The following is a 27,432-nucleotide window of genomic DNA, read 5'->3' on the forward strand; positions in this document are numbered from 1 at the left end:
TACTTCTGCTCCTGTCCACTGCCCCATTTACTGCTATATGCTGAGAGGAATTCAAAGGAGCAGATGGAGATCTTAGTGTGTGAATTACTGTTGTGTGCTGACTAAATTTCTTAATGTCAGAGCTCTTGCTGTCAGGTTCTGTCCATTTACTTTCAGGTCTCTGCTTTATGTGAACAGCTTTCTGTTGTTTAAGTGTCATTCTCATGCAAGTGTTACACAGCCAGTCGCTGCACACTAGGGAAGACTGCCTTGAGACTAAATCCTTAGAGTCAGGTTTAATGGACCCCTAAAACTTACAGGTTATCTCTGCAGATGGACTAGCACAGCAACACAGTGGGTTGGGCAGAGGGACTAACATGCCAGGCAGAGCTTAGGTCAAATCAGAGCCCTTTGTACTAGTCAGGGGACTGATGGCCATCCCTGTGCCGAGGCTCTTGCGGGCAAAGCATGGGGAAGGTGGCAACAGATGGGTAGAGTAGGTGGGAGCCCAGGGGGAGAATGAAGCGATACCAGTCAACATGACAGACAGAGAGATCCCCATGCCAGCAGCCTAATTTGCATGGAGCACTGGAACAGCAACTCCCCCCAGTAGCACCTGTCTGCCTCCTTATCTCCTGATGCAGTTCAGATCTCTCAGCTGATACAGAATGCTGCATCACTGTGCTTTCTGGCATCAAGTAAAACACCATGTGAAAATATATTACATCAACATTGTTACCTTTAGCATTGAAACTTGTAATCACACCAAAAAGTGTTGGTAGTTTGACAAGTTATATTTTTCTGTAAAGTCTACATTGATTGGCAGTAATTACACTGTCCTCCTTTAATCCTTTATTAACTGAGTCTTATATCAGCTTTTTCATTATTTTGTCTGGAATCAATGTCAGGTTGACAAGACTGACAGTCTCATCCTATTTCAACCTTTTAAAATACTGGTATAACACTAGCATATTTTTCAGTCTTCCATATTCCCCTTTATTTCAAGACTCATCAAGAAATCTGAGAGTTCATTTGGCAGCTCTTTTAAGGCTCTTGGTAGTGTGGGATGCAATCCACCCTCTACACTCTCCTCTCCTTGGTGAACTGCCCTGAGTGATGGAGTTGTGGTCTCCAAGGAAACACCCATACAGTGAAAGCCATTTGAAGTGGTTGTTTGCTAAAGTGGTGATGAAAGCAGTAAATATATTTTGGTTTCTCACTTCGTATGGCTGATTGATTGCATGTGGCAGTATAGGTGTAATACTGCATCTTGGAGCCATTTCAGTCTTAGAGTCTTTTGGGTTCTCTGCCATTTCTGGGCCAACAGAGTGGGGTTTTGATTTTTGGTTTGGTTTTCTTTTCCCTTATTTTTTTAAATTTTTTTTTTCCCTTTCTACACTTCCCATAAGATACCAAAGAGATGTTCTGGGGGAGGAGTTTACACCCTTTCTAGTGGGAGTTAGTACTGCTGCAGAGCTCAGCAGTATTAATATGCGCAAGGAACACACAGCCCAGCATTGTTTACTACCTTGTACTGCTTTTTTGAAATGTTTCTGTAAGCTGAGTATTTCTGCCCACTGTTTTGTTTGCATTTGTTGTTTATTTGTTTCTTTGGTTCATTTATTTCTTGTTTTTGGTTTGATATTTTTATTTGTTTTTTTAATAAATTTCTCTTTGTCCTAAGTTGCATTGTGAAGGAGGACACTGTTGTGATGGCCAAGTTATAGATATTTTTTGGCATCTGGTAGCACAGATCAGGATGTCCATTTTAATATATTTTTTTTAAAATCAGTAGATACATTTAAAAGAAAAGGTTTGTATCATTGCCACTGAAGTGCTTGTGACCTCAGATTCCCCTCTATGAACTTTTGCCTCAGGCTTTATAGTAATTGACTGCTTTGGGATGGACAGAGACATGCTAATGGTATAGTGAAACAAAGAAGGCTTTAGTTTCAGTTCAGTGGAAGCTTAAGGGAAGAAGAGAATCAGTGTTTCCCAAGGAACTTTGCAGGAGGCTTTAAAAATTGACACAAATGCCATTTTGTTGGCATTTCTGTTACTAATTCAGAGACCTGCAGATGAAAGTTTATGGTAGAGTTACCTAGCTTTGTGAAATGCTTCTGTCTTGCATCTCTTTGTTTTAATAGGCTTCTATTCGGTTATGTGTATCTCAACCAACAAAATATTTTTCCTTGTGTGGTCATAGCTCATGTTTATCTATTCTGGTTTTGCCAGCAGACTTTTATCTGTTTAAACACAATCCAGCACAGTTGCTCTGAGTCTTCCACCTTCTGGGGAGATCCAGATTCAGCAGGGCTTAAGGGTTGAGTGATACAAATTCTACATTTACAGTTTCTGAGTGATTTTGTTGCTATCTCAAGGTAATAAATTCAGACTGAATGCTTACATGTAGTCAGACAATGAGCTTGGTTACAGATTTTTTCATATCTCACACCTGTTCAGCATATAGCCTGCCACAAGAGGAATGATGGTTCAGCTTTGGATATCTCTGCTGGAGTTGCTAAAGCAAGCTGTGTGTAGCCTTTTTACACTGGGGTAGGGCTGAGGCTATTGATGAAGCTAAGAATCATTTGATCCCTTTAATGGGAGTCTAGAACTTGAAAGTGTGATGTTTGGCTGTTGTTTTCCCAAAATCCCATAAGCTATGCTGTTCTTCAAAGCTTTACTTCCTGGGAGAATTCAAAATCTTGTGTCTTCTAGTGAATTTCTATATATCAGTCAGCAAATGCTAACACACGATTGTTAGCGTGTGTGAAGTTCCATCATGGTGAAAATTAGTTAAGATGGATAAATGTGAACCTTCTGGAATAGGAAGGATGTGATAGTTCTCCTAATAAGAATTATGGTGGTGGCCTCTCATCAGTGACACGCACTAGTTAAGGTGCCTCCTGGTGCACATTCCCAATCTGTTAATCACTCTAGCTGTATTTAGGGCTAATGTTCACAAGTGAATGGCTCTAAGCTAAAGCCAGCTAAATGGATATAGGAGAGCCTGTGGTACATGCAGCTGCACAGAGTATTGATTGCCATTGCAAGTAGAGTTAGCCCTTTCACTTCTGCTCTAGTAATAGAAGTGATCACGATAAAAGGCTTCAAAACCATGTTGAAGGCAGATCTCCAGTTCCTCCAGCATTTCAGGTGTGATTGCCTCCTGTGGCTCAAGTAATCTTGACCTAATCCTGTTCTGTCATGTACACAATGCTGTTAATTCTGTTCTGAGATGCTCCCATCCCTTAAATGTGCTTGTAGTGATGCACAGTTGTGCAGGGTAAGACAGAGATAACTTCAGAGCTCCAGAAGGCCAGCAAAAGTTGATGGGAAGACACATTGCCAGTTGTCTCTGATGTACTCATGTCTTTCTCAGTATTAGTAGTTACGTATTTTCTGTACAGTTCCCTGAGATTTGAGTGTTATTCTGAATCTGTACCTTTAGATGTCCATCACTGGCTTATTGATACTGGCTTGCTTCTGCCTTTTCTTCCGAGACAACTGTGTGAATTTGAATTAGTGTCTTGATCTAATCCTGCTTTTCACAGTAGACAGTTCTGTAGAATAATAGAATCAATGAAAATAGCTGTGTGGCTTTCTGTGCTGCGTGTTTCTGTTATAAGTCTATTTGATACCGCTAAATATGGAAAGATGTGAACCTTTGAGTAATTTTATTTTCATGGTCTTTCTGTGATCTACGTCAGTGGACACTAAGTGATATAAGAGGCTTAAAATATGCCTCAGAGTCTTCTGCAACTTGAGAGCTATAGACACCTGTCACCTTCATCACAGACTTGAGAACAGTTTACAATTTCTCTGAAAGTGCAGCCTTTCGTGCAGAAATGTAAGGAAAAAAAGAGGCTGTAGGGCTGAGTTGCAAATAAATGAACTTCTTACAGGAGGGAATGAGGAGAGCGTCCCTTCATGGGACTGGTGAGAGGTATCCTCAGAGGTTTTGATTTCTTCAATGTGATACTTAAGTTTCTGAAGACAGTAGGATTTTGGAAATGTGGTGAAGACTTTAATTGCGTGACATCCTCTTATCTAAGTGTCCACTTTTAAATTTATTTTGTGTATTCTAAAAACACACTTGCAGCCCTTGAGCTTTCACAAAGGCTAGCTGCTGCACCTCAGCTCTTATCTGCCTTTGTCTCTCAACAGCTGGTGTTTCCCTAGACCAACCTTCAACCATCAAAGTTTTTAATGTTGCTGCTCAATTACAGTAGAGTATCTCATAAATAAAATCTCCTGGTAGTTCAGTGTCCTATGTGCAGAATAAAATCATACATAGTGTTAGATCCCTTCTTGACTTCCAGTTCATGGATTCTGTAGCTGTGGCTGCAGGGTTATACCACATCATGATTATGATCAGAAGGTGAACTTTTTAGCACACATTATTTAAATTAAATCGCTCTCCCAGAAGATAGAAGACAGTTTGTTAATGCTTAAAAAAACAGTCTTGAAAACAACTCATAATACATGACTCTGTGGTGACACTGGGGTAAGAAGCTGATCCACAGATGCTGTGTCCTTCCCAGCAAGTCCATCTTTATAGTACTTTAGTAATTTTTCCCCTGTATTGCAAGATACCAGTGAGTTTGTTTTTTCCGGCTCTGTGCTTTAATTGGCAGTCCAGCTGCCTCTTTTCTGGAGCTGTAATCTGTGTCATCCTGTATTGTTGTACCTTGGCACAGTGAAGGCTGATAGGTAGTTGATGCAATTAGCCTTTGAATGACCTACAGGCAATCTCTTCTGAAATGCTAGTCCCGTGCAAAAATCCCCACAAATGTTCCTAAGCTGGTGGCATTCGTTTTGATGCGGATAAATACTCCTGAGCTAAATGGGATTTGGTTCTGTCTGCTTAGATGTCTCCTGAAAGTGGGTGATAGGTAGTTTTAAGAGTAACATTATTCTCCATTAACATATGCATTTATGTGATGGAAGAGGTTGTGTGTGTTGTTTCCCCGTTACCCTTTCCCTAACATTCAAAAAATCAAATTCTGCATTGGGAGTCTGAGCAGTTACTCATCCTTATTTTGATGTCCGCGCCTGCTGTACACTGTCATACACAAAAAGCCTAAACAGCCAGAAAGTGTCAGGGTACTTTCTGTATGGAATAACTTTAATCTGGCTCTCTGCTTATTATGCCCTGCTTGCTCTTTGTCTCTGTTGACTTGCATCTTCCACTTAGCAACAGACATGCTCTGTGGTCACAAAGACTTCTCTGTTTACATGTGTGAACAGCTACAGTTTGGATTCTTTGGTTGGGACATTAAGAATGCAAAGCACTAGAGATTATAGGGCAGATGGAATGAACTTGCATCACAGCCCTTATAAGATGCTATCCTCCATTTGCTACCAGAGACTGGAGTACTCTGAAGGCTTGAGTGATTCCAAAATCAGTTTAATTTCTGAAATGAATTTTGTGGATTAATGTCTTTGTATGCAAAGAACCTTCACACCTGAGACCTGGAGATTTTCCATGAGTCTCTTAAATATTGCACAGTAAAGGGGAGCTAAGGAGTCAAAATTGTGCTATTAGCACTTTAAAGCCTGCTGTTGCTCAGTCCTTTTTGTTCTTGTCTTTCCTTTATGCTTTTATAACTCAAGCCATAGTTTATCACAATCTGCTAAGTCTGGGAATGTGTTAATTGAGAAGACTGTGAGTCAACTGGAAATAAGAATCCACAGCTACGTGCACTATGGGAGGTATCTACACTGTAAGTTTGGGGTCATCTGACTTGGGAGGCCAAGCTTCCTGTATAGTTAGCAGAGAAAAAGAAGCCTCTGCTCTGAGGATTCATCCCCTGAAGTAAGCTGAAATGAGGTGCTCTGAATCTTCTGTGGAGCTGCCAGTATATTTAATAGTGATTAGATAGGGAGTTTTGGAAGAGTACTTTTCTGCTGTGGGTTACTTAGATGCCTAAAATTAGGCAGTCTGCATCCTGCTCTGATGGCAGAAAGTATGTTATCTAGGAGAGGAGATCTTGATTCATCACTTGGATGATGGATCAGAGTGCACCCACAGCAAAACTGGGAGGAGTAGGTGATGAACCAGAAAGTTATACTGCTGTTCAGAGGGACTTTCATAGACTGGGAAATGGACCAGCAAATATCATTAAGTTCAGTGAAGAGAGATGCCAAGTCCTACACCTGGGGGAAAATGACCCCATGCACCAGTAGAGGCTGTGGACTTTCTGTCTGGAAAGCAGCTTTGCAATGAATGACCTGGGGGTTCTGTGGACAGCAAGTTGAAGATGAGCCAGCAAATGTGCCCTTCAGAAATTAAGGTCATCAGCGTGCTGTGTTGAATTAGGAAGAGCATTGCAAGCAGATTGAGGGAGGTCATCTTTTTCTTCAGGCCTGGTAAGGCCACATTGGTAGTACTTTGTCTAGTTCTGGACTCCAGTGCAAGAAAGGTCTGGACATACTAGAGTAAGTGCAGTCCAGGTCCACAAAGATGAGTAAAGGTTTGCAGACTGACTTAAGAGAATAGGTTGAGAAATACTCAGCCTGGAACTCTTCAGCCTGGAGGAGAGACGGCTTGGACTGTATCTTGTCAATATGTATAAATAACTTGAGGAAATCAAGAGAACCAGACTCTTTTCAGGGATGCCCAGTGAAAGGACAAAAGGCTATGGACATGAATTGAAATTCCATTTAAACTCAAGAAAACTTTTTTGGTGAGAGTGGTCACAAAAAAATTCTGGACCAGTTTGCCTGTGGAGATTATGGGGTCTCTATCTTCGGAGATACCCAAATTTGACTGGAGATAGTCCCCACTAACGTGCTGTAATTCACCCTACTCTGAGCAGGGGAATGGTCAAGGGTATCTCAGAGGTCCTTTCCACTTAGTCTTCAGTGATTCTCGGAATGAACTGAGTACACAGGAACAGTGAATGATGTTGGGGTTCAGTGTAGGTGGGAATAGAGTTGGTTGTAGTTCTCTTAAGCATTGTATTACAGGAGTAGGTACAGCTGCTTCTGGTTGTATGTATTGGTTTTGTCCACTAATTCTATTGCAAAACCTTACGATGGTTGTTACTGCAGAGGACTTCTGGCTCTTTCAAGGTTTATTTGAGAGAGCAGATGTTACTGGAATATACTTTGTTACTAACTTGCCATGAGTTTGTATTTATTTTGTGTCAAGAGTCTCGGTTTGTGTTCCCTTTGGTAACTGAAAGTTACCAAACTTTCAAACTAACAGTTGCTTGCTTATGTAGCAGAAGTGTCCATAGAAGGACTTGGTCTAGATTGGTGGCTGTACGTTGTGAGTATAATTTACAAATTTTGTTTGCAAGTGAGATTAGAATGAGCACAACTCTTCTGGTCAGAGTGAGTGCAGGCCACATCATGGAAGATGCTTGATGAGGTCTGAGATGACAGGGGATTCTTGACTAGTAGCTGGAAGTGATACTGCACTGAGGTTAGCAGTAGTTGTAAAGTCCTGCATTTACTGAAGTGTGCCAGATACTATCTGTGGCTGGCTACATTTCAGGAATTGTGGAGACGGTTTGTTGTGGGTTGTCCCTGGTTACGCTGCCTTGTGAGAGAAGTTGTTAGAGCAATGTATACAACTATCCTCCATATGATAAAGTAAAGGGTTAAAAGGCCCCAGATACAGAGCTTTGAAATGCTTATTACACTTTTATCCAGAAGAGGTGATGGTCAATTGCAGAGTTGTTACCAACACTTCATAGGCTTTCATACTGCATTTGTGGAAGACTGTTCAAATCAGAACAATGGTACTCAAAGCCCTTGAATTAAGCTGAAACAACAGGGGAGATTTTTGACATATAAAGAAGCAGCAGTTTTAGGGAACATTTGGGCCAGAAGCAAGATGTATGTCAAACAAACCAGCTGTTAAGCTCTCTCAATTGCTATTGGCCTTTCAGAGAACCAGGTGTTTGGGATCTGGGGTCAATCCACTTCTGACTGTAGATACTACAATATGGAGTGTGAGAGTGGCAGTAGAAATCTATTTACTTGGAGGGCTGATTTTTCCTGCAGTTGCTTTATTCCCGGTGGTGATCCAAGCAATGATACCGTTGTGACTGAGTATTATTACTGCCCAGAGTGAGATGAGATGCTTTGGGACCAGTAATGTGTATCCCATTTGCAGTTTTTGAAGTCTTGTTTTGGGCAATGTAGTGATTCTGCAAATGGCTTTGGGGAGTTGTGTGTGAACCAATGGAATATGAATTCTGTCATGATGCTGCAGCTCTACAACCTTGTGTAGGCAGGCAATATCAGGGAGTATGAAACTACTGTTGTCTTTTTATATGATCTTACTGACATCATTCCAGATGATGTTCAAATCCACGTGCAACACTCTGTCTACATTTTAGAAGGACTCAATATAGCTGAAGTAAGAATCAGCTGAGGAAAACTTCAGCTATAAAATGACATGAGCTTTATGTACTTAGCTAATCAAAATAGTAGGTAGTTGTTGTTAGTTGATTGGTCTATGGGGGAAAGATTTCTGATAAAGCAGCCTTTAATACAATAGGCAAAATGCATAGAAAGACACAGAACCTGATACCAGAACAATTTAGCTTGGGGAAAAAAAGAGATACTTGAGCAGTGATGCTGGGAGGTTTTTATTTCTTGAAGTCCAGCCACATAAAGTTCACCACTTACCTTGTGGTAACTGATTGCTGAAGCAGGTTTGCTTCCCATTATATGGGGTGTTTAAACTAGCAAAATTATTGCCTAGTTGCAAAGGACAATTTATGATCATAGTGCTGGTCGCAAAGTTGCAAAGTTCCTGGTGCATGTACAGGAGTTTTCATAGGGTGTCTTCAGTGGTCCATTGCTGGAGAGGTTCTTCCAGCCATTTGCATCCTGTCACAAACGATAGTCTGTTCCAGTGCTGCATGATGGAAGAAGTAAGCATTGCATCGGAGAAAGCTTGTATAATGTGTTTTCTGATGCAAGCTGTACCAGTAAGCCTTTCTTTGTATTGGTGGCTGTGAATCTAAAGCTGCCTTTGAGATTCAGAAAGGCATTGGAGAGAGGTGATCATGTTCTTAAAAGTGAAGGGTGCAGGCTGATTCCTTTTGTGTGCATTGTTAAAGAGATGAATTTCTAGATATCATTATATCAGAAGGGGTAAGGCTTTGCAGAAGTGCTCATCTTTTGTGGGCGGTGAGGGCCCCTTGGGGACCTGTCTCTTTGTGGGTGGTAAAACTCACTTAGCCATAAAAGTATTTTCCCAGAGCTTGCTGCCTCCTTTTAAAAGGGAAAAAAATAATTAAAAAATTACCCACGCTCCAAAGCGCAGAGGGGAGGCAGGAACCCGTGCGATCTGCTGTGCAAAGGGGTAGGAATCCTCAGTGGCCTGCCACATTTGGCTGTCATCTTTGAAGAGATTAGTCATGTTTTCGCTAATGGGTTTTATGGGTTGGAGGGTGGGGGAACCCAGCACCAAAAAGCGAACCCTAAGCCAGATTTGTTACACCCAGTATAGAATATCTTCATAGACATTTTTATAGCCACCTTGCCATAAAAATGGAGGAAGTTCTTGCTATGGCAACATAGTTGTATGTTGAATAATGGATCTGGTAAGAATGCCATGTGCTGATCTCCTGGTCCCTTTTGCAGGTAGATAGGATTGTACCATTGGGTGTTTTATTTGTGATTGAGCATTAATGTCTCAATCTGTTGTCACTTAATGCATACGAATCAAAGGTTGTGTTAGCTTTTAGATTCTGCAGTAGTGTTTTTTCCTCCACATAGTATTGTTGCTCAGCTGGTACTGTTGGTTTTATGCTTCTGGTCTGCTGGCTTTTCCTGTTTATGGGGGAAGATGTATGGGAGTATCTTGGCAGGGTAAGTGACAACTTCCTTGCTTCCTCAGAGTTACTTTTGACTTGTAGGTTTATCGTACCTGAGTATTTTGCCTTAACATGAGCCATTATAAGTTACCCTCTGTGTGGAACCTGGAGGAGTTTTAGAAAATGCCCGTGTCAAAGGCAGAGCCTAGGAAATAAATTTAGGCTTCAGACTTTCCCTAAAACATAAAGGCTGGATTTGTCAGTGCTTTTGGGTTGTTGAAAATGTGGAACGTGTTAAGTGTCTTGCATGAGATGGGGAAGTTCTTGAAGTAAACTGAGAAACTGAGCAGAGAAGCCAAAAAGCATTTGTGCAGTAGCAAACACAAGTTCTAGTCAGGATGAGAGCACTAGGTTAAGTTCATATTAGCTTTTTAACTTGTTGCCTCAGAACTCAAGAGTAAATGCGGACAGCAGGAGATTTGGTACACTAGAAAATACAAACAGGATCCAAAGGTGGAGGTGTACCTCATATATGTCCCTCCATGCCTTGTTCTTTTAAATTAGTGCACCCACCATCTCTGGAAAATGGCTGAAGTGGGAATGGTCTCCAGTGTCTGCAGGAGCTCAGAGCTGGCTTTGAACTAAGCAAGAGTTGCAAGTTAGTGCTACTAAAGGAAGCTGTGTTTTGCTTTCTTGAGCAGTAGGTTGACAAACTCTCCTGTTGAGCTCAGTGTGGGCTGTAATCCAGAAACCCTGGCAGGCAGGAGTTACGTTTCTGAGCGTTCAAAATCAGCAAGAGCTGTGAGCCAGCCTCTGCAAATATAACAGTTCTGGACTCTGAGTTCCCTTGTAGCCTGGCTTCTGAGTTCTACTCTTGCGGCTCTGGGAACCTGATTCATGTCTCTTCCCCTTGCTTCAAGCGCTGCCTGAAACAAGGTGCAATTTCAGCTATACTGAATGCTTGAATTCACCAGATTTTGCAGCAACAGGTGGGAAGGGGTAGGTAGGTGTGGCCCATTAGATAACTTCAGGGCTGGCAGCAGAGTGTGGAAGAAATTGTAGTGATAATCATAATTGCTTGGTTGTCTCTTTCAGCATCTTTGGGGTTGGTTAGAGTGGTAGTGGTAGGTAGAAGCCGTTCACATATGGCAAGGGAGGAGCAATCGAAGAATCAAAAATCTTAGTACCTTTGCTAAGAAAGTTAATGAGAATAGTTAGACTATTAGTCCTGAGTTTTGATCAGCAAGGGGGTCACTAGAAGTAGAGCAGGTTCAGTAGTAGTTGAGATGAAAGATATGCTGGAGAAGAAAAAGAACAGTAACTACCAGGAGTTCATGTACAGTTTGAGAGCTAGCAATGAGAAGGGCATATGGGACAATGCATTTCCTCTTCTCATCCTAGACATCCAAACTGTGATCCAGAGTCACTGAGAAATGTAGAGATGCAAGAAGTTAATGCATATTTGTATTGTGAGGGGGAGGAGAAGAGCATACACATTACTGACAAATGGCAAGGGATAGAAATTGGTACAAAGGGGAAAAATCAGAGACCAGTGGAGTGCTTAGAAGGGCTGGGAGCATGCTTGTGTCTGTTAAGGGAAGGATTGCAGGAGGGGGAGGGAAGATTGAAAAGGTAGAGGAAATAATGTCACTTGGTAATTTTCTTATGAGCAGCTGAGATTCTGCGCAGAGACAAATGGAAGCTGGAGGAGGGGAGGGTTTGAGGAATGAGTCAAAGGTAGCTGGGATTGCAGGCGTGGGTTTCAGTTAAGCTGGAGAAACACTTTGTCTTCTTTCAAACAATTGTTCATATTAGCATTCATGGTGTGGGCATGCATGCACCCGTCCATGTGATGTCTCCTGGTGTGCTGCACACAGAAGCTGTTTGAGGGTCTGTCTTTTGGTTCACCAGAGACCAACCGAGTCAGATCTCAAGGCTTCTCTGAGGTGCCAGAGTAGAAAAGTGTAGTGGAGGGAATTGGTCTGGTGGCAGTTTTCATTAGTGTTGTCTTGAAATAGATCGTGGAATGGGTACTGCAGAGGTGGGTCAGGCTCAAAATCTGGTGGGGAGGGAAGGATGCAAATACCCAACACATGCATATACATCCCCACAACCCCATTATGAGGACTGTGAAAAGTGTAAAGGAAATCCAAAAGTACTTTGCCAGAGTGGAAGGAAAAGAAGGCACAGGAGAAACAAGGCTGAGGGGAGACAAATAACTAACAGGGCTTATGGACTGGAAATCATAGCAAAGTGAAATAAAAGAGAAGGGCTGATGGTAAATGCTGGAAGACATTAAGCTATGACAGAGAGGAACTCGATAATAAAGTTTAGAGAAAATCTCATAGGCCAGACGGAGTGATCAGATTTGCAAAAATTTTGAAAGGTAAGGTGAGAAAATATTTTGCTGAGGTCGTTATTGGATTCTGAATGTGGAAGGCATGTTGGTTATGCAAGGGGAGTGTTTCTATATTTCCCTGTCCCAGCTTGACTGATGAAGTTCTATGGAAGAACCTTCATTCATGGATACCTGCATGTCTGTTGACGTAAGGAACAGTGAAAGCTGAAGGCAAAGCCCTGTCATAACTTCTCTGTTTGCAAAGAAACCAGCTGTAAGTGGATGTCAGTCTCCCTGATCACTCCTGTGATTTTAGTGAGCTACTTCCTAACTTCTGCTGCCTTATGGCTTGTGAGGTCTAATAAAATTGTCATTTGGAACTGTAATTTTGCACTGAATCTTAGGACTGAGAGGTTGGCTTGGAGTGTTCATCGTCTTCTAGAATGTACCACTGCTGGTTCTTTGATCTGGTAGGAGCCAGACCTCTGACTGCTGCTATGAGGGTGAGATCCCGGAACATTTCATCAGTTCCTTTTTAGTTTGTGACCCCTACCCTCCAGTAAAGCATGGCTTCCTCCAAATTTTGATTGTGTATAATTGAAAATTTTACTGTAAACCAGTAAATTGTGATTGCCCCATTTTCATCATACAAAATTTCCCTCCATTTTTGCTTGTAAAGGATGTATGGAATAGCTGTGGTGGTTATTTTGTCCAGCAGCTTCTTGGGCAGGTCTACTTACGACCCTCTGAAAGCATTATGAGCTAATTCAAGATGGATTAAGGTCAGTCTGCCCTAAAAAAGAAATTAAACCCATCTAAGTATCTGTTCATTGTGCAGTGCATGCTGAATACCTAAGAAGTGCTTCTGCTGCCTTAGTTTTTCTGGATGTGGCTTTGAGTTTGACTTTTAACACTTCTTAAAAATAATGGGATACAGTGGTAGTCTCCTTTCATCTTGGCGTTGGTTTTGTAAAGTGCAGTGGGTTGGACCTGTCTGCAATGAGCGGAGCTGTGGCACCTATTTACAGAAGTCACTGAAAGGTTATGAGTTTGGCCAAACTTCTTGATGGAGTCCTGACTTCTGGGAGCCCTGACGCTGCATCACTCTTCCAAATGTTGCATGCTTACTTTCATGTTGTTACACGTAGTCTGTCAAGGTGTGGACTAATATGCTGTGTCAGTCCTGCTCTGCACACTCTGGGATTGAGGTCACTTCTTGAGCCTGAATCTCTGCACTGGCTCCAACAGAGATCCCTGCACACTTGCTAGGCTGCAGCAACCTGCTTTGTGCATTAAAGCTAGTAGCAATAAGGAATGGGTCTTGTTTCCATTGCTGTCATCTAGATCATGCCAAACGACCCTCAAAACTTCTTCCATGAGGAAGCATTCAGAACATTATGATAGTACTTTATTTGCTGTAGGTTTCTTTTACTTTTTCCTATTCCAGTTGGAATAATGTGGTCTCCCCATTGCATTCTTTCAGCCTGGGCTTCCTCCTTTCCATCTCACCATGCTTTAAATTTAAACTGACTTCATATGACTTAAACTACTGTTAAATTTTGTGTTTTCTCAGCTTGCTTGTTTTCTTTCTTTTGGCTGTATGTCTGTTCACTGCTTTACCCAGCAAACAGCAAATCTGTCTGCTTACTTTCCAGTTCCTGTCCTGTCTTCTCTTCCTGCTGTTTAGATTGGTGATACCTTGTGACGTGTCCTTCTCAGAGGATATTATTCCTGTGAAAATCTACCACTCAGCATGTTTAGCTAGTGCTTTGTATTGTGATGGTAGCTGAGTCCATGTCACTAAGCTGACACAGCGTTTTCATTACAAGTTTGGGTGCACAGGGCTGGTGCTGTAGTACAGTAGTCCTGAAATATATTTAAGGATAGTGGTAACTTTTGCAAGTCTTCCACTGGCAAGTACAAGCCTTTGAATATGTTTTTTTTCTTGGCACTTTTATTAATACTGTGTACTGCTATTTCCACAATGAAAAGTGGCTCCAGTGTGGAAGCTTGTTGTTGTACTGATACACATTTAAATCTGCAGAATTCAAACCCTTCCAAAGAACATACTGCTTCTTGGATTAGTGAAAGTTTGTATTTTTGCAATGTGGTGGTTGATAAAGCATGCAGGTGGTCTACAAAGATATTGCTACGGTTTTTTCTCCACTGCAGATGGGTGTTTTGGCATAAGACATGCACATTTCAAGTTGTGCTAAGCACACATTCTTGCAGTAAGAGCTGCAGAGGCGGTAGCAGGAATTTGGCTTGCTGATTTGTTTGGATTAATAGGATTTCATGTAGTTAAAATGCACACTCACAATGGAAAAGGCTTTTCTGTGTAAAGCAGTTTGACTTGTTATTTTTGTGCCTATTCTACATCTGTCTGTTGGTGTAGCTATATTGGTTAGATGGGAGTGCTGTTACAACAAGATTTGAGCCTCTTAGGAAGGGGAATTACTTAGTGTGAACTAAAATTGTGGCCACACTAAGAAGCTATGGAATTGATGATAAAGTACAACCTGCGTGGAATACGGGCTAGAGTTGACAATGGTCTTGGCACACAGTCTCAATAACAAGAAATTGCAAGAGTTCTGAATTATCTAAAACTATATACAACAGTTTTGGCAACACTGGATTAGTCTGATATGTGTTAGCATCTATGTTAGATGACTGAACTGCAGTAGACCTCATAGACAGTGTGATGTGGCAACTGTGGAGGACACAAGCATTAGCCTTGGGTGCAAGAATATTCTAGTTAGGTGACAGCAACTCTCTGAAGCAGTTTTTTGTTGCTGCACTGGAAATATTCCTCTGAATCCAGACACTGCTGAGCTAGAAAAGTAACTTCTTCAATGGCTGTTGGCTGCAAAAATGTCTTAATACCATACTGATTCAGTTTCTTGCTGCCTCTGTTACTGGCTGAAGCACTGCTAATGGGAAGGCCAACTGTGTGTGTGCCAGTGGGACCTTACAAAGTTTTTCTTTGGTAAGAGAGCTGATGTTGGGTTATAGGCAGGCAAATGACCCTTAAAAGCCAGAGATTTAGCTTTTTTCTTTGAAATACAGCAGCAGTATTCAAGGACTGCCCACCCTGAGTCAGGTCACACAATAAGCTCAGTTGTGCTCCTGTGCTGGGAGGGCCATTTAGTCAGGAGAGGGTAAGTCTGGGAAGGCAGGTTCCCACTCCTGGTATAGCTACTTGTGGAAGTTTGTCCTTGTGTTCTTCAGAAATGTGACAAAGTGAGATGGGAGCTCTGGAAACTGGAGAACATAAGTATCTGGCGCCTGCTTACAGCTGCTTGGTGGAAGGATGCCCCCTTTGTCTAGTCTCTGCAAGACTCTCCATCTGCAGCAATTAGGATTAGCAGGCACATTTCATGCTCTGAAAAGTCAGAAAAGAAAAGAAGAAGGAGTTTTACAAAAGGAAATGCCTGCCAGGCACAGATTCCACTCTGGTTTTGTGCAGAGAATAAACACAGATGTGAAGGTTAAAAAGCAGACTTCCAAAAGCATTTAATGACAGGTTTGGTAATGGTGCAAGGGACATAGTGATGGGAGAGAGCAGAGGCATCACGAGTTGCAAAGTAAGCAGAGAGAGGAACCCCAGACAGACAGAGCACACATTAGCTATTGAGACCTTCCTAGTTCACATTACCAGGGATTTCGTTGAATTCTGGCAGGAGAGATACGACATTTTGATTTGGAGAGTCACCTACTATTTCTGGAAATTTATAAGGAAGCAGGGCTGTGAACATGCCTGCATGTGTGGGTTCAGAGGTGAAAGATGTGAATACACATTCCATTAGAGGCTGCAGAGTTCAGTTCTCTTCTGCCTTTTCATCTATTGGTGTGTCTTGGATGCATTCACTGTTCCTCCCACTGCACCCTCCATTAATTTGCAGAACTTTTTCCTTTGAAGAATCAGGTGCTTGGGAGCAGATTTCAAATGTATTATCTTAATGCTTTTTTAGTAGGCTGATGTGGACCTCCAGATGCAGAAATGCCTGTAATCCAAATTATTGTTTCTCCTCACACTGACAAGATAAGGATTATCTTTATTTCCTCAGTATTTTCCAGTTAGTAGATTTCAGACTCTCATTCCTGGGCAGTAACTTGATGGCTCTTACGGCCAATTTAGTAAGTATCAGAGAATTTTGTAATAGAAATTATGAAGAAAGCGTAAATTCCTTTCTCCAACCATTTACTCATTGTTTTATGTTAGGGGTTTTTAAATGCATACAGACAAATCGTATAAAAGGCTGCAAGTATGCAGAAAAGGTCAAACCAAAACATTAGTTAAATGAAATGCAGATTGGAATGTATTTTTAGTGCTTGAATATTTTCCCTAAAAGGCTATACTGAAGGAAACATGTTTTACTGCCTGAATCATATGTTAGTGTGAGGCATGCTTTTAACACATGCCGCTATCGCATGGAAGTGGAGAAGGGATCTCAAAACAAGTTTAACAGCTCCAGCAATTTGCCAATAGGAAGACTCCAGCTTTGACTGTCCTTCCCAGCAAGGGGCCTAAATGAAAAAAAGAGAGAACTTGTTTGACCACCTACTTCTCAAGCAGCTTGCAGATTGTTTCAGGCGAGGGTAACAGGTGTTTCTTTTATATCCATAACCTTTTCCTGCTAAACTCTTTCAATGATGCAGCATCTCAATTTGTAGGAGGATTTCTTTTGAAAAGTCTAGACCCATGATATATATTTTCACCTGAGGGCTTTATGGATCACCTGCATCTCTTTACATGCCATTCCAGTACTTTATCCAGAATCAGAATTCCAGGAGTTTCATGATGGTCCCTAAACATGTGGCCTTTTGCTCCTTTAAAAGTGTATGCATGCATGCTGTTGTTACATAGTGTAAAGCAATAGTGTAGTGCAGCCTTCCCAGGGAACATCCCATCCACTGCTGCTAAGAGCAGTATTGAGAACACAAACAGCTGAACCAAAACAGTCCTTGTTCATGAGGATTTTCTTATCTTATCTTCTCTTATTCTTTCTTAAAGCAGAAAGTAGCATTTAACAGCTTCATTTGAGTTGTACAGATGTAAGAGCATCGCCAAGAATTCGAGCTCTGCTTCTTTTGCGAATAGGATTTTTGGTTCTCTGGTAAATCGTACTTACTACCCTGCAAGAATGAACTTTCAAACTGCATAAGCTAAATAATTATGTATCATTAACAACATACAACTGTTACTTTCTGTTCAGTTTCCAAAATCAAGATCTCGGTTGTCTCATTCATCCCTTCTTTCTAGCAGTTGTTGAGCCATTGTTCTCAACTCACCGCTAAGGCGATGTGTGAGTAAGATACTCTGGCCTGCCCATGGTTCAGATGATATTTCTCTCTGTTTTGTTGTGTTTTGGGGATCTTTTTGTTTGTTTGTATTCTTTTGTGGTTTTGGGGGTTTGTTATGTTTTGGGGTTTTTTTGTTTGTTGGGGTTTTTTTGTGGGTTTTTTGTTGTTTTGTTTTTTGGGTTTTTTGTTGATTGGTTGGGGTTTTTTTCTTCTATGGCATAAGAGATTATGAATCTTACAGATAAAAGATAGTGTGCAGATACTGTTTAAATCCTGTCGGTCCTTATGGTGGTGGCGCCCTAAAAATTAAGCCTTCTGATCTTGTTTTCATAGTTTCTAGCCACTTTCCCAGGGAAGTAACTATAGACATAGATGTGTATACATTCTTTCCAAGAAATGTCCTTTGATGGACGTTTTGCATGACCAGTGGGATTGGGAAGGTGGTAAGCTAACTATCCAATCCCTGGTCATTGTCAAGAATCTATAAATACTAGAATTGCAAAAATAAAATCATCCTTTTCCCTATCATACATTGAACTGTGTCCATGTGAATCATTCTGTGTCCTACAGCGACATGGTGGTGGTGCTGTACCTGTGGTGCTGATTGGTAGAGATTTGGGAGATAGAAGGAAGGAATTCTGTATATTCCTCACAGTTTATTTGTTTGGGTTTTTTTCTGTTCAGTGGTGCATATCTGATATTGGATGGCTGGAGAAAGTTCTTGTCAACTGGGAGACTTAGGCCACAATCTTTTGCTACCAGAAGCTGAGAGGGTTGATGTAGCTACAGCAAAGAAATGAAACTGCTTGTTCTTTATAGGACACCCTGAGTAGGATGAGACATTCCTAAACAGAGACATTTGCTTGCTCTAATATGTATATGCAAAGGCTGGAATAAGATCATTTATTTTTCACAGATTATGGGATTTTTCTCATCCCCCATTCTGTGCCAATATTATTGGTTCAACTTTTGCTTGTTCAGGAAACTGTCCATGCTGTTGCATATCTGGTCTTCTAGCTCTCATGTGTAGCAGGGTGAAATGAGCAGGGGAATCTCAATAGTGAACAGCAACAGAGTGAATTCTCTAAAGGAGAAGAAATGCCGGCTTGCTTGGTGAGATGCAAACAATACACATAGGAGGGATGCATTTGAAAAGGACGTTAATATCTTCTAGTTTCCCTGAGGGAAAACTAGACTATACCATCAATGAGAAATGCTTACCAGACACATTTCCCTATTAATTGTTAGATGATCAGACAAAGAAATAAAATATAGGAAGGTAAGACGTAAGGGAGCCATCATGACTATTGGAGGTGGAGGCTTTTGGTCAGTCATTTGTTCTTTTATTGTTTGTGCTTGTTGCAAATTAACTGATTTCCTTTTGAAGTCTAAAACTTGTGGCTGAAAAATTCCCTTTCCTATATGATGTTTGCATTGTTCTCGATGTAAGTGGACCCCTTGGGCGCTTGACTGGCTCCTATTAGGATGGTCGTTTTCACTTACCTACAGCTGAGCCTTGCTCAATTCCAATAGCTGATAGGTCTGTGCAACTCAACATGCTAAGTTCTGCCCCTTTTAAAAAGAAATTTTGCAGTAGGAATGAACATGAATGGGAAATTACATTTCTTCTTATTTTATACATCTGGAATAAAGAAAAAATAATAGCCTTTTGAAGGTTCAACCTTCAGAGAGCACAGACCTCTTAGAGGCTTTCTCAGTTAATGTTGAATCTAAGATCTTTTCAGTGCTTAGTGTATGCTGAAATACTCTTGGTAGCATATTGTGCATCCATTCATGAAAATCATTTTGCCCATTTCCTATTTAGAGCTTGCTTGTACATTGAAGAACAAGCAAAAGAAATGAAAAATATCTGGTTGAAATTCCCAGGTTGCTCTGCATACTGTTTTTACAGCATTAGCCCAGTTTTAGATGGTTAGCTCGTCCACTTCAAAATCTGTCTTCGAGGAAGCCTGGAACAGAGATTTGCTGCAACTTGTCAAATTCATATTCAGAATTTAATATATTTACTGTCATCAAAGGCAGTCCCCCAGACTAGTCTGTCCCATAGAATACTTGAGGGTTGGAAATGTATAAGAACCTGTTCTATCTCCACTAGATTTCAGTAATTATTTTGCCTGAATTCAAATTGGATTCAGTTCAGAACTGGTTGTAAGAATCTGGTGTATTCTTGAAGCAAAGAGTCCTATCCTTGCTTTGTTAAATAGATTTGTTCTGTGTTTTGGACTTCCTGGAGCCTGGATTGTAGTAAATCTAGAACAAGGAAATGTAAAACCCATAAATTCTGATATTTCCTTTCTACAATTATAGATTAACCTCAGTATCAGCTACAGTTGCAAATAGTTTCATGAAGAAGTAATTACTTTTCAAAGGTACTCATGCTTAGAGATGCAAGTACTAATCTAGGGGGATTTTTATATCAGTCCCCAGTCACTCCCTCAAACTGAGTCACAAATTAGCTAAGGGGATTCTCCAGCTTCCTCAAGCTTATCTGTAAGCATCATAATAAATTTTTCTCTTATTACAAGGGGACCTGCCAGACACTAACAAATTATGGGTAAATGATCTAGCCTAGAAAAAATTTGAACTCTGTTTTTTGTTAAATACGTGGCAAAGAAATTCCCATACTATGTAGATGTTTCGTGTTCCCAAAACATGTACCCCAAAACCTGTGTAGCTCTAGAGTATTGGTTGTTCTTCTGACAGTTTGATAGTAGTAGTCTGAAGTTAGCCTGCTTTTCACTGAGGTAGTGCATGAGTGCCAAGGGAACTGGTTTTGCACCCCTTTTTCCCTTTCAGTCTAAACTCAGACATTGGCTTGCATGGCTTGATTCATAAATGAGCAATAGTTGACTGGCAAAGGTTCATTTCTCCATATGCCAAGATATGCTGGATCCTCTGAGGAGGTTGAGACTGATGGATAAATATCTGTCACGTGTAGGTGGCCTATAAGAAAAGATTTGAGGATTTTTTTTATTTAAGTCTTTGTTAAGACTTTCTTCCCCCCCCCAGCTCTTTAAATTCTTTTGTCATGTGCTGAGTGGGGGTGGATGGAGTTCAGGGTGGTGGAGGGAAAAAGGGGGGCTGCTAAAAGCATTTATCTTCATTTCTGCCATCATCCAGTGTTTATTACGCAGTGATAGACAGACGCAGGAAAGCTGCCAATCAAACCTACATTCACTGCATTTCAATTGGCCCTCGATTTGGATTTCAGCATTTTGAAATCTACATCCTCTCTGCAGAAAAAGGTCGTTCTGTTCGTGAGGATGACAAGCCGGAGACCCTTGGGTACCCACTGCAGTTACTTGTGATCCTATTAAACAGTGGAGGACCCAAGAATCAGGACTGTCAGGTGCTTGCTGAGAACAGCTGCTTGTAAGAGCTGATCTGTTGCTGCCCAAATTTAAGAAGATGAAGTGTGTTGTTTGCTTTAGTTATATATACTACAACTTGACAAGCAACAGCACCTTCTGCTCTCATCCAGACGGAAACCCTGACTGGGCAAAGCCAGCTGAGAATGAGTTCTCATGTTTGCATGGTGAACAAAAGCTCTGTAGTGAGGAATTTAAATTTCCTAAGTCTTCCAGTCGCGGTCTAAAATGTTTCCCATAAACCAAAGAGGACAACACAGGTTGGGATAGCCTATTTCTGTGTTAGGGGGTATTTTCCTCCCTTAATTCATTGAATGAAATGCTTACATGCTTTTAATCGTCTTTACTGTAGGACAGTGCATGCGTGCATGTGGGAGGCATCTGGCAGGACTTGTGATACGAATGTTATTCCACTTTGTTATATGTATATAGATATAATTTAAAAATTGCACTCCTCAATTACATAATTAGTATAAGTAGAGATAATTACTTAATGAAGGATGTAGATCTTGGATTTCTGATTAGTGTTAGTTACACTGGTTTGAAGCCTTTGAGAAATGGACCAAATTTTTCTGAACATGCACCTTTCACACTAAGAACTGTGCTGCCTCTATCCTAATTTCTTTGATAAAGGTATCTGTTGCACCTGAAACATTAACATTACTCGATAGCTTGTGCTGGCTCTGAAATTTGTGTGGGGCTGTCCTGTAGATGGGGCAGTACTGCTTTTTTCCATTGTTAATTTCTGCCTGTTTTGTGCCTGTTTTGTAATTGTGCCTGCCTTTGAAGGTGAAGAAGATTTAAGACAAGGTTTAAATGAACCATTACTTACCTGAAGATTACAGGGAAAGGGATGCAAAGATGAGGAATTTTACCAAAAAAATATCAAATCTGCTTGCCAGCTGCTTTTTACAGTACTTTTAGCAGTAGGTACAGCAATTGTGTGAGCCAGATGATTTTACTGTTTGTGGAGCAGTTAGTGATTTTGCTAAGCTTCTCTAATGTAGAGGGAGAGCACTGTTGTTTTCCTAAGGTATGTTCTTCTCCGTTTTATATATTGCTTGTTACACCTCTGAAGGTTGTTTTCATTGCAAAACTTTGTAATGCTCTGTGATAAGATCAATATTCTGGAATTATGTGCCCTCAACAGAACTTCTGTTGCCTGTCTTTACAGAGTGTTTTCCCTGCCTGACTCAGTCCTTTAAGGCAGGGGCTACCTTGCTGGTGAGGTTAGTTACTGTTTCCCTGCTGGAAGTCCCACTGCTTCACATTTGTAGAGCACCTGTTTTTCTCTTTCCTTCCTGAGGGCTGAAGGCAAGAAGAGCTGCCTTTGTGTACCAAATCCAGGCTTACAGTGAGAAGACCTTTAAAAACGAAGCAACATAAAATTTAATTGTCTTTCTACTTCTGGTTGCAAAGTGTAATTTCATTAATTCATTGAATCTGCTTTTTCCAGTGCATATCTTCTGTTCAGAGGAGCCCTTTGTTTTGAGGGTTATAGAGAACAAGGCCTTGGGCATATGTTACAGCAATGGAAATGTTTTTAATTCTGCTCTCCAAGTGATCTATGCATGTCTGACAGAGGCAGGTACAGAGATGGAGCAGATATACAATGGAGATTGGTTGATTGCTGGAGGCTTGACAGAGCTCAGTGCACAGTATAATGCTGTCTGCTCAGAAGTCTTGTTCTTAGTATATTTCTGAGCTTTCTCTAGAACCACAAATCAGGACTCAAGCGGCTTTCTTGGTGTTTTTATTTATCAGCATCAGTTTAGAATTTCCTTACTTACTTTGCCTTACCCACCTTGTTCTTTGCTTTGCTGAGAAAGCAAAAAACCTTTTGGTGCATTTGTGTATTCAGACATTTTGGGTTTCTTTCTTTTCCCATGCCTGAGTGGTCTTTTGGGATTTGATAAGAAAAGTAACTATCCAGCCACCCTACTCTCTTCAACTTCCTCCACACCAGTTTACCTTACTAGCAGTTAGCAAGCTCTTAACTCTGTACAGGTGTCTGACAGAGTTGTCAGAGTGATGTCTCTTCTACTATGGTTGCTGTGGCAGCAAAGTCCTGAGCCAACCCTTCCAGGAGAGTGAAGGCACTGAGTTTGCTGTGTACTTGCCACTGGAGACAGTGCAGAGATGCTGAAATCCAGACTGCAGAGACACTGGAGGCTTTGCTTTTAGTCTTTCGTGCTTGGGAGTGATCTTACTTTACTCTCCCTTATCAAATTCTGTTATGTTGAATTTCTCTGGTTGCTAGGATGTCTGTGTAGTACATGGGCTGCCTGTCCATGAAGGTCTTAGAGATGCAAATAGCATGAGATTTTTGACTGTAGTACTACTGTGGATGAACTGTGTCTTGTCTCCGTTTCTGTCCCTTGGAATCCCATTTAATGCATCTCAGCTTTCTCAAATGGCTGCTGACTTAAGTAATCAGTAGCTGTGTTGGGAAAAATAGGCTCTTTATGATAGTTTCTGAAGAATTGTGCTTAGCCTTCTGATTTTGGGCTGCTGCCCAAATCCTTGGGCAGTTAGCTAGGGTCATGGTGTTTGCCTGGAGTCAGAGCAAACCTTGCCTGCTGCTGGGCCACACAAAGCAGCAAAGGGCCAGCTTCTAGGTCTTCCACACCAGTATTTTGTTACAACCCTTACTGTGTGACAAATACTGTAAGCAACCTGTATCTTCTGAGTGAAGTTTACAGTAGGAGCAGTGATTATATCCACAAATGTGTGTAATTTTCCAGGGCAATTGCTTTTCCTCAGTCTGTATTCTAATCTGCGTTCATAGCTATACTAGACAATTTTGGGTCTGTGAAAATCCAGCTTCACTACTGCTGATAAGTAGGATGCATTTGCACTGAATGAATTGATTAGGATTTCTGCTTTGTGTTTCTGGGCAAGTCTTATCTCTTATCAGCTTTATTTTCTTTCAGAAATATATTGCAGGGCAATGCTTTCCTGTTAATATCCTGTATTGTGGCTTATTGAGGACATGCTCCCATTTCTGTAAATAAGGTTTCCTTAAGAATCTAGAATTTTGAATATTTGATTTGGAAAGATATTCTATGGTTTTGTCTCCCCAGCTTTTTTTCTGGTTATTCTTTTAGAGGTTAAATTGCTAATTATTTCCCCCTTTTCTGTAGGTGCTGTGATTGGTGATGGACAGTCAGCTGTGGCCAGCAACATTGCCAATACCACCTACCGGCTCCAGTGGTGGGACTTCACTAAGTTTGATCTGCCTGAAATCAGCAATGGTAAGTTGGAAAAGACACCAGTACCTTATTTTAAGTCTGTGCTAACCAGAGCTAGGGTAAGCTCTAGGATCTTTCAAAGGCAGCTGTATTTTGTAGGTCTTGTTTGTCACGTTGCATTGGGAACTGTAAAATGCTTAGTCTTTTGAGGAAGCTGACTAAAAGCTTGTAGGGCTGTTCCCACTCTATCTACCTTGTGTATTCTTGCTATCAGCAAATCCATGTGTAAATAGGGCTTGTTTTTTTGTGAGCCTTTTCATGGGCATACACCATTCTCTTAGAATTCTGTATTCAATGTCTTCATTCTCTTACTAACAAGTTTCTAGAGAAATATTGTCTTTAAATTAGAGCCTGCTAATGAACTGTGTCTGATTTCTCTAAATTATTGACATTAGTATGTGTTAAAATGCTGCAATACATTTGGGGAATGAGGACCCTGGTCTGTTGCTTACCATAGTGCTGCAAGCCCAGGGAAGTAGATGTACCTTCTAGTCATTTGCAAAAGCAGTTATTTGTCCTGTTTCTCAGGCAAAATCTATTTCTGAATCAGTAATCCGAGCAATATTGCTGATTTCATTTATTTTCTCTTTCATTTTGTGAAAATTAGACCATAGTTTCACATGTGCTCTATGGCATAAGCTAGCTCTCATGGTGGAAAAGACTTCTTTATGCAGGCACAAGCATGTTTGATACTTGTGGTCAGCTGATCAAAGAATGACATTTTCAGGGCTAAAACGAACTTGACTAGAAAGGCTATTTTTAACCCAGAGTGCTATCCTGATATAGCTTGTTGCACAGCTGCAGAAATGTTTGTGGCAGCCTGGGATGAAGAAAGGAGGTAGATATTCATGAATGTTTCTATGTGCAAGTGATTTTTAGCTTAGGCCATCTCTGTGCATATGTGAAATTCACTGCTTGATTTCTCAGCAAAAGCAGATTGGGTTCTACTTTAAGGGAATGATATTTTAGGGAGAATAGGGATTCTGTTTTCAGAAAGACTTCTGCTTTCACAGGTAGTCACTAAAATGAATTGAACAGAACTCTCACAGTCCCAGCTCCGTGTGTTCTGCATTTCCAGAAATTGCATATCTGACAATAGATGTCTCTGTGGGGTAGTGTCCTGTTCCTTAAAGAACCCACAAAAAAAGAATGTAGGAGAGATGCAGAGAATCAACATCACAGAATCAAAGGATAGTTTTGTCTGGAATGGAGTTTTAAGCATCATCTTGTTCACTTCCCCTTCTATGAACAGAAACATCTTTCAATCAGGTTGCTCAAAACTCCATCCAGTCTGGTTGTCATGGTTTAGCCCCATGCAGCCACTTCCTCAATTCCTTCCTGCCCCCTCAGGATAGGGAGTACAAGCAGAAAAAGGCAAAACTCCAGGGTTGAAATAAAAACAGTTTAATAATTGATAGAAAGTTAATAATAACAATAGCAGTAGTAGTAACAAAAAGAGGGGATTAGGAGGGGTGAGAAAAGAGGGTGGGGAATAAAATCAAAGAAACACAAGTGATGCACAACTCACTGTCCACTAACCAGTGCCCAACCCCTTCCCAAACAGCAATCGGCCCCTTCCAGCAAACTCCCCCACTTTATACACCGGGCACAATGTTCTGTGGTGTGGAAGATCCCTTTGAATAGTTTGGATCATCCATTCAGACCATATTCCCTCTTTTTGCTCAAGGCCAAGTTTTGCCACATGGTGGCAATACTTTTGGAGGTCCTGTCAGACTCTGGCACAGAATAAAAATGGAGTCAGAGAGGGAAGCAACTTAAATTCTTTGGGACTTCTCTGCAAGTTGTAGAGTGGCTGAAGAGTGCTTCAGCTGCTCATAGCTTATTTTTTTGCCTCATCTGGCTGCTGAGGAGAAGGCTGTTAATTAAAAAAAACCAACAACATAAGATGTTTGTTTATAATTTATAAAATCCCATAGAAATTAAGAACCATCTGCTGTTCAATACATCAGTGTTTCAATCTTCTCCCTTTTACCTACCAGGATGCTTTTATTCTGAAAAAGCTACCAATTAGCTGGAAAGTGGGTATGGCTTCTGTTGTCATTGTGTCCGTCTTGTGGGCCACATTCCAGCTACAAGTCCATCCCCACCCCTTTCTGACTCCCCGTGCTGCAATTCATAGTATTTGGCTTGTCCATTTTGTCTTACGACCATTTGGAAGTGTTCATTGTTACTCTTCTTCTATATGCTGAGCCAAATCCTGGCATTTCTACTCTGAAGCTTATCTCCTTCTGCCAGGGTGTAGTAGGGATGTATGAAGATGTAGCAGCTGTGCTTTTATACTAAACCAGGTATTTGCCAAGCTTGCCTAGGCACAGAACAAAGACAAACTGCAAGTTTGCCTAGGTGCATAACTTAGAGATGATAGAGCATGGTGCTTAGAACATGAATTTTGTGGATTCAATCCCCATATGGGTCATTCACTTAAGAGCTGGGCTTGATGATCCTTGTGGGTCCCTTCTAACTCAGAATGTTTGTGATTCTCATATTCTCAAATGAGTAACAGTGCAGTGGTAGGTTGAATGAATTTTTTGTTATTCTTCATGATATTGGAAATAAACTATTTTCCCTGTAAAGCATGTGACCTCAGTAGCTCCTCTTTTTCCTCCCATTGTTTCCTATAAATCAGAGGTGGTCCTGTGAGATTCTCTGCTTACACAGAGTGGGTTATTGTACCTCCTGGGACTGGCTTAAGCCAAAAGTGGTTTGGGAGTTCAGGCAGATGAAATGATGCAGCTGAAGTTTGGGACTGCCTGCCAGCTCCTCTCTCCATCAAAGCAATGACTCTGTATCCAACCTCCATCTCTGAGCTGCTCTTCTTCCTGTAACAATTAAACAAAGAAAAGATAGCTTGGAAGTAGGATGTTTTCCACTGAGGCGGATGCATCTGAGTAAGTGACAGCAGCATGATTAGTGCAGTCCTGTGATCTCAGTGTCTGGGCCTCTGCACCCTTGGAAGCCTTGGGCTCAGGATGTGGCTCTGCAGCAGCAACCTCACTCAGTCCTCAGTCCAGCAAGAGCTTACAAAAGTGGATCCTGGCACTCATGGGAAAATGGCTGTGCAGGGACTTGTGGAATTTTAGTCTCAGCCCTGTCTTTCTCTGTTAATTGCAAAATGGAAAAAGATAGCTTCAGATTTCTTCTCTCCTTTTGCCAGTTTTGCTTTTAATAGCTTTGAAATAAACATGACCCGGTCTTATATTGAAATTGTCAGTCATTATCAGCATTGGGGCGGAGAATTTATTTGACAGCGGAGACAATGCTATTTCTGCCTTTATTTCATATTCTTCTAGAGAGTGTTGCATATCCTTAAAATTCCTGCAAGTATTGGAAATGTAGGCTACTGAAAATATAGGCTTTTCACAGTA

General features: G+C 41.1%; 1 protein-coding gene across 3 annotated transcripts in view; it reads left to right on the top strand.

Annotated features, from left to right (window-relative positions):
• The window catches only part of AMBRA1 (autophagy and beclin 1 regulator 1), a 128,978-nt gene that overhangs the window by 52,816 nt on the left and 48,730 nt on the right, over positions 1–27,432 (top strand). For all 3 annotated transcript variants that reach the window (XM_086893565.1, XM_086893566.1, XM_086893567.1), the window contains one exon: positions 23,939–24,049. In XM_086893565.1, coding sequence (XP_086749691.1) covers positions 23,939–24,049 — 111 coding nt within the window. The remainder of the gene's footprint in view (positions 1–23,938; positions 24,050–27,432) is intronic.

The sequence above is a fragment of the Cyanistes caeruleus genome, chromosome 6, assembly GCF_971803275.1.
Source record: "Cyanistes caeruleus chromosome 6, bCyaCae1.hap1.1, whole genome shotgun sequence".
Taxonomy (NCBI): Eukaryota; Metazoa; Chordata; class Aves; order Passeriformes; family Paridae; genus Cyanistes; species Cyanistes caeruleus.